The 13,890-nt window shown below is 31.3% G+C and overlaps 1 protein-coding gene across 1 annotated transcript in view; it reads right to left on the bottom strand.

Moving 5' to 3' along the window:
* Nucleotides 1-8,375: 8,375 nt before the first annotated feature.
* LOC134718257 (peroxidase-like protein) overlaps nucleotides 8,376-13,890 on the bottom strand; it is a 38,591-nt gene continuing 33,076 nt past the window's right edge. Inside the window, exons 8-11 of the mRNA XM_063580751.1 lie at nucleotides 12,470-13,142; nucleotides 11,042-11,211; nucleotides 9,748-9,850; nucleotides 8,376-8,448 (exon numbers count right to left, since the gene is read on the bottom strand). Coding sequence (XP_063436821.1) covers nucleotides 8,376-8,448; nucleotides 9,748-9,850; nucleotides 11,042-11,211; nucleotides 12,470-13,142 — 1,019 coding nt within the window. The remainder of the gene's footprint in view (nucleotides 8,449-9,747; nucleotides 9,851-11,041; nucleotides 11,212-12,469; nucleotides 13,143-13,890) is intronic.

Genomic DNA, 13,890 nt, shown 5'->3' on the forward strand with positions numbered 1-13,890 from the left:
CATTTTGACAGTGTTCATGAGCTTGTGCAAACAGTGATTCCCAACATTGATTATACAATGGACAGTTAATTTAAAAATGAAACTCATCTTCAATATCATTATGAGAACAAAAATTACAAGTCCTCTGTGACCTTTCTATAGGTTTGTTCTTATGTCGCTCTTTTTCTACTCGTAATTGGTAGGCACTTATGCGAAATTTACATAAAATTTGTCTTGATTGAAAACTTCGAATAGCAAGATATTTTTCTATTTGAATATATATAAGCAAAATGTTTGTTTTATTGAAAAAAAGATAGGTTAAATTTAGTCTGAAACAATCTAATGACATTTTATATGAGTTACTGCCCCTGAAATGTCTAAATATATTGTGAATATTGATTAATTCTTCCACTTGGTCCATAATAAAGCCACTTGAACTTTTTCCAAAAGGTTGGATGCCATATGACCTTGGAAAATGTTAACCTAAAGTGACCTTGAAAAAAACGGAAGTAGCCATTTTTGCATTTTTTTCATGAAAAAGTATTCGGATTCTATATATTTTGAAATTTTAAAACATAAACTTATCACTCCAGACAGAAGTGAATTTCAATAAACCGGAGGTGGCCAATTGTCTCCTGGTTTATAGGCAAAATTATATAGAAACTATATATTTTTCCAAACACTGTAAAAGAAGCTATCATATGAGACCGGAATTGAAATTTATTTCGTCAGAAGTAGCACATTATATCCCTTACTTCACTCAATAATATGAAGATATCATTTATTTATCGCATCAGTATGTAGGAATTTATGATGGGATGCCAATTTTAACTTTAAATAAACCGGCAATTACTTCTTTTCAATAACTTTGAAAATTGGTGTGGAAAACCCTTTATTTGTTTTGTGAACTATTTGTTTTTAAAGGGAAATTCCGCGATTTTTTCACTAATTATCTAATAATGTTCATCTTAACATAAAAAACACATTTGCAAAGTTTTAAATTTATATTCCTTCTTATTGTAATTGGGACTCTAATAAATAAATCATACGTTTTATATTATATTGACATTGAAATACTTCATTCAAAATATTAGAAAGTCAATACATTACTTACAATTGCAAGGTATACATTGTGGTTCATCTTCATTTTTAAAAGATAGTCGTGTGGTCTTCTAGTAGGACCAATACAGCATCTTAAAATAGCACACTGATCTTTTCTGTACATAAAATTATTAAAAGGCTTATCTAATTTAGCTTTATTATCATCTTTTTAACTCCTTTAATTTTTCCATATATAACAAACATATTCTCTCATATTTATATTTGATCTAAAATCGGTAAATGGAATATCACAGTTAGAGTAAAGGTCCTCCATGGCATGTTTTACTTCCTGCTCTTCAACCGTGTTTCCATGGATTCCAAAATGACTCGGAATCCATAGAAAAATTATCTCTTTATGAAGAACTTTCCAATTCCTCATTACATTTGCATTTTACCCCTATGTTCTATTTTAAGCCATGGCAGCCGTCTTGGTTGGTTGGCCGGACCAACGGACACATTTTTTAAACTAGATACCCCAATGATGATTGTGGCCAAGTTTGGTTTTATTTGGCTCATTAACTCATTTATGTCTTTTAAACAAGTTTAACTTAATTCATTTTTGCTCCTCAACTATTTTGGGAAAAGTCTTATCACTTGCCGTTTCCCGCGTTCTGTTGTCGTTTTCAATCAAATTTCCGGAAATGCACGAAGTTGCATGTGATAAACGTCACGGAAATTAACGGAAAGGCATGTGATAACATACCGGAAGCAGTCAATTAAGGTACCTTTATCAGCCCGCTATAGAAATTCTTAAGAATCTGGTCAATAAACCTAGTAATCCTTTCATAGCCTTTTGATATTTTCAAATATTATTAAACTGTAAAATTTTAGTAATATTTTTTACAAGTATATGATAAATCAATGTATCTTAGCAATATAACGAATTGACAGAGTTTTCTAGTCAAATGTCTTTAAAGTATATAAATGTAGTTTAGTGAAATAGCGAATTGACAGAATATCATAGTCAAATGTCTTTTAAGTATATAAATGTATCTTAGCAATATAACGAATTGACAAGAGTTTTCTAGTCAAAAGTCTTTATAGTATATAAATGTATTTTAGTGATATAGCGAATTGACAGAGTATTATAGCCAAATGTCTTTAAAGTATATAAATGTATCTTAGCAATATAACGAATTGACAAGAGTTTTCTAGTCAAAAGTCTTTATAGTATATAAATGTATTTTAGTGATATAGCGAATTGACAGAGTATTATAGCCAAAATGTCTTTAAAGTATTGAACATATGCTTTATGCTATATATCTTACATTAATGACATGGTTATTTTTATCATAAGGCAGCTTTGGCGTTCCATACTTATTTCTCATTTTAAATGACTTTCTGACAATCATAGCAATGATTATTTAAGTGCCAGTCTTTGTTAAAATCAGGCAATTTAGGTAAAAATCAAAAACATGATCAGAAAAAAACCCTGTTTGAAGTTTGAATCTTGATTTGATATTATTTGAATATTCATTTGATATCGTTTGAATATTAATTTTATATTGTTTGAATATTTATTTGGTATTGTTCGAATAAAAAATTGGATATCGTTTTAAAAATCATTTGATATTGTTTGAATATTCATTTGATATCGTATAAATATTCATTTGATTCCGTTTAAATATTCATTTGATATCGTTCGAATTTTCATTTGATACAGCCCGTAACAGAGAAGTGATCGAATTGATGTTTCTTTGCCATCAAAATTAGCTACTTTATGGACACACTTTTTTCAGAAGTGATATAATTTAATTTTCTTCATCGACAAAATATTTCATGTCCAACATGCAAGTTTTCATTGTTTAAGTCAAAGTTTTTAACACAGTAAAACATATTTTATAAACAACCTCTGTCATTGGCATTTTCATATAAACGGCAAAGTTAATGTAGCTCAATGTAGATACTATATACTGCTTGCACTGTGAATATTTATGAGATTCAACACTGTAATAGTTTTTCTTTCGTCTGATTCAGAATACCGCATATCTTTTCTTTTTACCTATGTTATGTCCCGGGATTATGTCAATCATACATTGTTGCAATACCGACATGCTTGTACTTTGTCACAAAAGAAACTGAAATAAATTTCCTTCAAAAAATACAAATGTACCCTTTAACATTTGAAAAAATGAAGACAAAAGTATTTTTTGTCTATCTGATGAGTTAAGCCTTTTTCAACTGTTTTTTATAGTTCGTTCTTATGTTTTACTGTTATACCACTGTCCAAGGTTAGGGGGAGGGTTGGGATCCCGCTAACATGTTTAACCCCGCTACATTATTTGTGTATGTGCCTGTCCCAAGTCATGAGCCTGTAATTCAATGGTTGTCGTTTGTTCATGTGTTACATATTTGTTTTTGGTTCATTTTTTTTACATTAATAAGGCCGTTAGTTTTCTCGTTTGAATTGTTTTACATTGTCTTATGGGGGCCTTTTGAAGCTGACTATGCGGTATGGGCTTTGCTCATTGTTGACGGCCGTACGGTGACCTATAGTTGTTAATGTTTATGTCATTTTGGTCTTTTGTGGAAAGTTGTCTCATTGACAATCATATCACATCTTCTTTTTTAATACAATATCTTAAAAGTTATTTACAAATATTTGAAATTTAAACCTCTATACGATGTGATGTACGGCATTTCATTTTGTCATTGGCAATAATCCATATCTGACAGAGAAGACATATTAATAATTCTCAGAAAGTTTTCGTAAAGATTGTTAGATACCACTAATCGTTCCAACAATCAAGACAACAGAGGCAAACAGGGATAAAAATATGAAAATGAAAAGATATGACTTAAGTGTTAGCATATTCAGGGAGACGGCACTCAATTTACAAAGGTCTCCACAGGTTTTCAACAGGGGTAGAATTTATAACCTTAAATATGAAAGCCTCGAATTCCATGATACTTTTTCTGTGCGGTATTTATATCTACAAAATTCAATCATGTACACGACATATAATACATATATATATTGGGAATTTATTTTTGTTTCCAAACAGAACTATAAGGTTATGTATAAGTGCCTCCGTTCACTTCACAATTGTAAATTGTCTTCCTACAGACCAGCAAAAATAAATGTCACAATTACACGTAGTCATAAAAACAAGTCGTATAATTAACGTTATCGAACAAAAAAATCTAAAATATGTGAATGGTTAGGAAATCCGTTTCCCCTACATGTTTTAAAAGTCAAAGAAAAATGTTTTCCCTGATACAAACGTTTTAAGAACCAGCTTTGTGTAACCTATAGACACATTCGACTGTATATAAGGAAGTTAATATGTTTACTCTGATTGAAATTATCTTTTAGAACTTTTTTTAGTAATTGAGAACCTATGTTGTTTATGGGTAATAGGTGAAATGTTGCATGATCCCTCAAAATGACAGCAAGCGGAGTTTTCCGGACGATTTTTATTTGTACACTTCTAAAAACTGTCAGGTCCTGCATGGCCGTGGAATATTTTAATTAATTTTTTTTTTCTGATTTTTACTAAAAAAAATATTCTCTGTGTGTGTCATTGCAAGAAATAATTTTGCTCGTTATTTCGTCATATTTAAAGAAATTCTCAACAAAGTTTTCCCGTTTAAACTGTTCTTGAAAAAAAATTTGGCATGTGAAACGGACGAAGACATATTCAAATAGAAGTGCAAATACCAGTCCTCCCTTTTGTGTATACATATGAGAAAACATTTCAAAGTAATTAATTGAATTCAAATCCATCACACATACGGTACACATTGTAGTCCGAAAAAATAAAGGACTTCCTATCAAACACCTTTTTAATTGTTTACCAGTATATTTCTTTTAGTTTTGGGTGAAATTGTAGAGGAAATAATACTATCAAGACGTCCTTCCATAAATTTTTTTTTCCTGTTCTGACTTTGAAGAAATGACTACTTACCGCGCAATCGAAATGGTGCATGGACATATTTTGTTTCAAATTATTAGAATTATTTTCAATATTTTCGGTATTAAACTTGATTATCGACACATGAAAGTTTGTCAGCATTGTCAATCTTTTTAACGTTAAAGTACCAATAGTTCGGTCACTACTCAATTAAGTTTGCCGATAACGTAGCTAATTTTGACGGTAAAGAAACATCAATTCGATCACTTCTCTGTTACAGGCTGTATCGTTCCAGTATTCATTTTATATTGTTTAAATATTTATTTGAAATCGTTTGAATATTTTTTTGAATAATCATTTTGTATCTCCCAGCCTCTCTATAATAGATTATCGATCGTTTGTATATATCGACTTATGAAGTGGAATATTATTTTGGTATCGTCCGCCCATCTATGGACGATTATCGATCGTTTGTATATCCCGTTTAATGAGTTTGAATATTGATTTGATATTGTTTGAATATTCATTTGATATCGTTTGAATATTCATTTGATATCGTTTGAATATTCATTTTAAATTGTTTGAATATTCATTTGATATCGTTTGAATATTCCGTTGACATCGTTCTAAAATATATTTCATATTCTTTGAAGCTATTTGATATCGTTTGAATATTCATTTGACATAGTTTGAATATTCATTTGGTAGTGTTCGAATATACATTTGGTATTGTTGGAATATTTATTCGGTTACGTTTGCATATTTATTCATAAGATATTTTATGATGTAACGCGTCTTCTGATTGGCAGACGTTATTTTGTTCTGAATACTCATTTGGTATATTCAGCCTCTTTCGAGAAGATAATCGATCGTTTGTATAGATTGACTTGTATTTGGTATTGTTCGAATATAAATTTGATATCGATTGAGTATTCATTAGACATCGGTTGAATATTCATTTGATATTGTTTAAATATTCATTTGGTATTGTTCGCATATTCATTTGGTATTGTTTTAATATGCATTTGATATCATTTGAGTATTCAGTTGATATCGTTTAAATATTCAATTGATATCGTTTGAATTTTCATTTTATATCGTTTTAATATTCATTTGGTATTGTTCGCATATTCATTTGGTATCGTTTTAATATTTATTTGATAACGTTTAAATATTCATTTGATATCGTTTGAATGTTCAGTTGATATCGTTGAATAATGTTATGTCTAAAGCCAGTTGGCAAGCTTGTGTGAGAATAACGCACGAAGCTTTAAGCGAATTAATGTACTGGAATCTTCACTGTAGAAATATAAATACAGTAGATGCTAATTCGTTGTGTTGGATTTTTAAGAAAGATGGTGATTCTAATTTGAAAAGTCGACATTTGCGTATGGTTTATATTTTTTTGAATCGTAATCATGATGCAATAGTGAATGACAAGCACGGTATTTTTTTTAAATTTTAGGCCACATTTAGCTCTTACTGGACTATCTCTATTTTAAAATTGAACCAGTTGGTAGGCTCAAAAATGATAATCGACAAAAAATTGTTTTGCTTCCAGGATGTCTTGCAAAAGTACCTACTTAAACACATGTTTAAAAAAAACTTTCAATGTTTTCTAAACAATTATTCTATATTATGTTGTTATTTCTTCCATTAGATTTAAATGTTGCATGTCCATTTTGTTTAGCTAGAAGTATCTTAGATATTTGTTATATAACACTAGAACACACCCGTGATATTGCGGGTTCGTGACTAAAGTATATAACTATGCGTATGCCTTATTTTAGTATTGGTATTGTCATCTGATAAAGTAATGCCGATTATAAGATGCACAGTTTTCTCTGCTTTTAAAATCTTTCTGTTTGAACCCGTCGACCTGGAACCTTTCAATTATTGGTAATATTATTAATTTGCAACACAAAAGGGCCTGGAATAGAGTACCTTTTACTCAACAGTATGCAGCAAAATTCTAAATACACATTTTGGTGGTGCGCCTGTCAAATGCGGAACATACAGATCATGTAGGAATAGGTAACAGTTAATATACTATTGGTATCGGTGTCGGGCTCGACCCTGAACTTCTTAATTATTGGCAATATTAATTACGTGGATAACAAATGGGCCTGGAGTGGTGTAATTTTTAATCAACACTATTGTACTATATTAGTTATATATAAAGTTGAATTCTTTGATTCATCGTTTTTACGTGATGACGGCTGACAAATTGGACCTCGTAATTTTAGTATTATAGATTACACAGTTTATTTGCGATTGAAAATGACCCTGTTTTACCGTTTGGGTTTCATTGTAAGCGTTTCCACCTTCACCGTAACAGAAAACAAGACATACAAACCAGATTCCTCGTTATATCCTGAGGATGTCTTGTCCAATGTTGGATGAAGCGATATAAGCACTACATATAACAGTTATTTCCCCTTTGTATTAAACATAAGTTTAATGACCTATGACCTTAATTTTTTTTAGTGCAAGTAATAAATGTGACGGAAGAAGAAAACGAAATAACAATCAGAACAAAATCAAAAGTTCTTTCCATGATATAGTAGAAAGTAAAATTGAGAATGAAAATGGCGCAAGCCATAACAGCCAAAGGCCTCAAAAAATTTGAGGCGGGGTTTAGTTCGCCTTTAAACATAAACAAAGTTTAGTGAAAATGGACGTCACACTAAACATATAAACATATAAATGAACTAGAATTAAAGACACATTAAGACTAACAAAAATGCGGTGGGGTTGAACATGGTTTGTGAGATCTTAACCCTTCCCCTTTACCTTTAGCCAATGTAAAATAAACAAAAGTCCAACAAAAAAAGGTCACAAAAAAGGTAACAGAAGACACTTAGAAAGCTGACAATGGTGCATTTTACATAAAGGACTACTAGCAAGGGCTGACATGTAAGCTACAAAACTTATTTAAAATGATTAACAGATTATGTCTTCATCATATTCAAATCAAGCACAACCTCTCCCATTAGGTGTATCATATACCCTAATAAAATACGTGAGACGAACCTAACCCTAACTTAACATAAAATATCAAACTCAAAGATAATTCTAAAACAAGAATATGTCCATAGTTCACGGATGCCCCACCCACACTATCATTTTCTATGTTCAGTGGACCAATGGTAAAAATTCAAAGTTGAAATACACACAACCTAGATTTAACAAATGACTTATTCAATGTGTATGAAACTTAAAAGAGCAAACAAAAATTATGTATTTGTATTCATTACTCATTAAACGTATCATTTGATTGAAGGTTTAATGTTGTTATGATACGGTTACAGTTACAGAAACAACACCCTGTCCACAATCGGATAGTATCGGTTATGATTCATTTCGTGTATCATAAATTATAATTCAAATGACAAAAGTCAAGTTATTTTAATTCAGTACAATATTTCATTTAATGAATTTCTACACTCTTCCATGTAGAGCCCATTCTCTGAGGTCAAGCTTAGGAAAGGTCATGCAGGGTACCAGTGGTTCACTGAAAAGAAAATGAGAGCCAATCAACGTCGTTGTTTTGGATTTTCAAGAAAGATGGTGATACTAATTTGCAAAGTCGACATTTGCTTATGGTTTATATTTTTGGTATCGTAATCATGATGCAATGGTGAATGACAAGCAAGGTAATTGGTGAGAAGGATTATATTAGTTGATCGTGGAATCTTCTGAATGAGAGTTTGTAGACTGTTTGTCGTTTTTGTCGGTCTGGGTTTTTTTTGCTCTCTGTAACTTTGACTCTTGTTTTCTTCTACCTGAAATGTCTTTCTCGTCACTGTCTCTTCATGATGTTTTTTTTAAAGTTATGCTGTTTTTTATTGATACATAACTACGATATAATACATCTGTCTTTAAATGGCAATAATGTTAAATGTTGTTGCGTCATAAAATTTAATTGTATTGATGTATTTGGTTGCACCTTAATTCTGCATCAAGTTTTTTTTCCATATAAAAAGGGATAAAAATATACACTTCTTTTTAAATGTTATCGTTCTTAAGGTGGCATGATTGATAATTTTCTTTCCGAAGCACCTGAGATCATGCCCATTTTTGATGGGATTCGTGTTGCTTACTGTTTAGTGTTCTATGTTTAAGTAGTGTCTTTTGTACTATTATTTGTCTGTTTATCTTTTTCTTTGATAGCCATTGCTTTGTCTGTTTATGTTCAATCTATGAGTATGACTATCAATCTGGTATCTTTCGTTGCTCTATCCTAGCACCTTATACATTTAATGTAGATTTGACCAGTCTTCAGCTTTCTATGTAGTATTGTTTGGACTTGTTCGTTAATTCGTCATATTTTGATGTCTTTTAATCGTTGACAGTTTCTCTCTTCGTAGAATTTTAATTTCCTCTTCGCATCTTCCGTCTTTTTTTACGAAGTCTATAAACTCATGTACACTGTTTTAAGTTTAACATTCATGAATACGGATTAAATGGGCAACCAAGTTAATAAACTTATTTTTTGTCGCTACATCCTAACATGGATAAGCTGTTGCCATTTTAAAGGAAACTTCAAAAGCTTTGGAAAAAAATGGACCACATGTATAAACTGAACATTTATAACTTGTAATTTTTAAGTTAAAACTATTAAAGGTTCTTACCAGCATTGGAGTTCACCCATAAACGATTTTGATCTGTGCTAACCAGAAGAAAGAGTTCACCAGAATTCTTTTATCTTTACCTACCCATATCTTGGAAATATGACAGGTATGATAATTCATCTGAGAACCAAATTTTATGCATACATTTGGACTCCTGTCCGAATATAATTTAAACCTACCCTGCTTTTGGAGATATGAAAGCATTCTGTGGAACAGCAGGTACCTTAACATGACGACACATCACTGATGATAAACTTTGCCTCTTAATTTGTCGTAATTGACCTAAAAGAAATTAAACCTCAAACAGTTTCTTGGAATTTCATCAATCGATACCCCCAAATTCTTGATGACTATCACATATGGAACATGTTATGAACCTCTTCTAAATGTATTTGCCCTTCAAGAATACCTGTATACCAAATGACCACATGTATGCTCTTTAATAGCATTGCTTCAATCCTATCTTTCCTTTCCTCTCGCAAGCTATTGCAAAAGTCCAAGTCTGTCATAATGTTTTTCGTAAATGTTTTGGTCAAAATCAGCCAGTTGTTTTCCTTTTCTCGTTTAATTTGTTACCTATTATATAATGTCAGTACATTTAAAAGCTGACTGGACAGTTTGCCCTTTACTTATTGTTAAAAAGATGTTGGTGACTTATATCAGCTTACACTTAAATTGCACTGGTGGATAGCTAACTAATCGGCTATCATATTATATTTTGTTCTCAAACACGTGTCGTCACAACGAGATTCAATATGGTTGAACAATACAAGAATGTGTCGATAGGTAACTTGATGACTTTGTGTGTCTTCTTAGCACTTCGCTGTTTAAATCTATATCAATCATATGGTCATTGTCATAAATTTTTCTGTTATGTATGAGTTTTTCGAAACACTAAGGATTGTCGTATCCTATGCATGAACGCCTTAACCGTATGTGTCACACCGTATTATAACTTTTGGTCTTCAATGATCTTCAACTTGTACTTGTTTGGCTTTATAACTATTTTGAACTGAGCGTCAATAATGAGTCTTATGAAGACAAAATGTCCGTCTGGCGTATAGAATTATGAGCCTGGTTCATTTGATAACTAATTAAAAGATACATGCAATGAAGATTTGTTCCATTGTCAATCATATCATATCTTCTTATTTGGATAATAAACACAATATCATTTTAACCGATTCATTTGAAAAATGAGACCTTTGCTTTACACACAACGCAAACCTTCAGATTTCATGCTAATGGATAGACACTGGATGACATCTAAATCTGTTTTTAATTTTGTGAGAAGTCAAATTGTTTTTTTTTATTACGGAATAAAATCAATACAATATATACAAAATAGATTAACATGTTTTGTATTATTATCAAATAACTATAATCACAATTAAATCCACTAATCGTTTGTTATGGGTATTACATAAACTTGTGCTAACCAGATAGTTTAAAACCAATCAAATTAATACAAACCTTTTGTAAATCCTGTTGGATGAAAATCATTTTCATAAAAATACCTATCTCCCGTTTTAAATAAAGCAAACTGCTCGCCAAGCAAACATGCAAATGTGGGTCCAACAATTCCACCTGAAACAGGCCTCTCTGCCATGGCACCGGAAATAAGGTCTATATCGTCTGGATGTCTGTAATAACATTGCATCTCTGACATTGTAACTATGCAATTATTTAAATGCAGCTTGGAAAATTAAATCACATATATTGTCATAATTTTATTGTGTACTCTTCAACTACAGTTATCTGCTTGTTTTTGTTTGACATATATTATATATATTTTCGTTTACCATATCATGTATATGTTTCTTGCAAATACAAGTATTCATTCATTCATTTGTTCATAAGACAAATTGATTTGTATTTTAATGTAGTTTTAATAATGTATGTATGTTAAAGTTTATCTGGTGAAGAACCAGAAACTATATTTTTATCATTTTCTTTTTATAAATAACATATAAGATTTAACCTTCCGGAGAACCTTAGATCACCCCCAGTTGTTGGTTAGTCTTTAGTTTTCTATGTTGTGTTTTTTTTATATTATTAGTCTGTTTGTCTTTATTCTTTAGCAATGACGTTGTCAATTTATTTTCGATTGATGAGTTTTTGTTCGTCTCCTTTTTACATCTGGTCGAATGCGCTAAGAATCAGCTTTGTTTTGCATCCCGCTAAAATGAAGTTTATGTTCCTTTCATCTGTCATTTATTGTTTTAGACAATGATTAGTTTTAAGACATAAGAGATTGCTTGACCTAGAGGTATTTGCAAACGAAGAATGTTTCCTTAGTACACGGATTCCACATCTGCACTATCATTTTCTATGTTAAGTGAACCATGACTATGGGGCAAAAACTCTAATTTGGCAAATCAATAAGAAAGATTATATCATAGGATACATGTGTACTAAATGTCTAGTTGACTTGACTTACACTTCATTAACAACTACATCGAATAAAAACTTTAACCTGAAGCGGCACAGAGTAATGAACAAACCAACGGACGGTCGAACGGGCGGTCAAACGGACGCACAGACCAGAAAAATCATTATGCCCATGAATGGGACATCAAAAACACGTGGAAGGACATTGTGATATTACATGTATTAAATATTTGATGTAAAATGTCAATTTGCCCTAGTCAACGCTTTAATCATGTTAATTGAAAATCGTGTATTTTATTCCATGAAACTTTTCAACAACTACCTGTCTGCACTTTGCACTAATAATGGGTGTAAGTACAATCATTCCCGTTTTATTCAACTGCTATGTTTCCCGTTTCATTTAATTTAATTGTAAGCCTGCTGTTTTGTTTTCAGTATTAAAAAAACCTAAAATGAAAATATTATAGCAACACGATCAGTTCAATTATTATGTGATAAAGAATCACATACCTATATACAGAATAAAGAGCTTTAGTAGCTCCTATGGTATGGTCAGCAAATCCCATAATGCCTTTTCCAAAATGGAGTATTGGTCTTAATCCGCAATACTCTCGCCATCTATTGTAGGACGGTATACCATGATATCTTCCTCTTTGGATATCAAATGACATTGTGTCAACACTGTTCTTAGGCTCGGATTCCCAAAGCTTGTTTCGTCCAAAATCAGTCATAAATCTATCAGTCTTGCTTTGGAATCGTGTAAAAAGGGTAGAGGATGACGGAGAATTAGTAACAATATTGCTGTAATTCTGAAACGTTTCAGGGGAAAATCCTTGAATAACATCTTTTTCAAACGTATCAAAAGTCGAGTGAGCAAAGCGTATAGCGGCAGTAGCAAAAACATTACTTGTTGTTGCATCACTTTTCGGATTATACATAGTGTTATGTCCATACCGGGTGCTTTTCAAACCATATCTCAGCATGGCGTCCTGTCCTATAACTGCTGGTACATATTCTGTATACACAATATGTTGATAGATAGCTGACATAATTTTCCGTGTTTCGTTGAAGAGACTTTCACCACTCCATCCAAGTTGTTTTAAATCTCGCAGGATTTTGTTGTTTTCTCGTAGAAAGATAACGTGAAATATGGTTAAAGTTGCATCAAAACTGTCTGGGTGACCTACAATTACATAGGAACGCATGTTAAGATAGAATCATATGACACTTAAAAATAATATTGATAGTCAAACGAACTTTTTTATATTATCACAATTTAAAAAAAAAATAACTGTTATTGAAACATGTTCTGCCCGTACATTACTGTATCGATATTTCCGGAGTGAAAAAAACGTAATAAGACTGTTATAACTGATTCTTCGGGAACCAAATCATACCTATATACCATTTTAGATAGTTCAGGGGTGTAAAACAAAAGTGACATATTTTTTTTTATACTTTTGCCAAAATGAAGATTTCTCCTTGCTTTTTAAGATAAATTGATAAAAATTGCCAATATTTGGCTTTGATTGTTCATGAAAAAAACCAGATTTTTTGGCGTAAAAAGAAATCTGGTACCTCTGTATCTTTTTGTATGAGACATAATTTTGAAATAAATATGAGAAGATAAGTTTTATAATATATTTTTAAGAAACTAAAAAGAAAAAATGATGTCACCAAATTTGTAATCTTGCTACAAGTAAGAAAATAATTTCCGTATATGTCCAATATAAATGTTGTACTAAAAGAGTTATCTCCTTTTATATGGCATATTTGAAATAAAATATTTAAAAATCACTTCTTTATTCAAATTGCAAATATGTCTCCAAATTTGAAGATTTGGGCAAATAACTTGACCGATCATTTACTGCGATTGTACAATTCAAGATGGCGCTAAACCCCTGACTAATGCCTGACTACCTTAACCCTAT

Source organism: Mytilus trossulus, chromosome 5 (genome assembly GCF_036588685.1).
Source record: "Mytilus trossulus isolate FHL-02 chromosome 5, PNRI_Mtr1.1.1.hap1, whole genome shotgun sequence".
NCBI lineage: Eukaryota > Metazoa > Mollusca > Bivalvia > Mytilida > Mytilidae > Mytilus > Mytilus trossulus.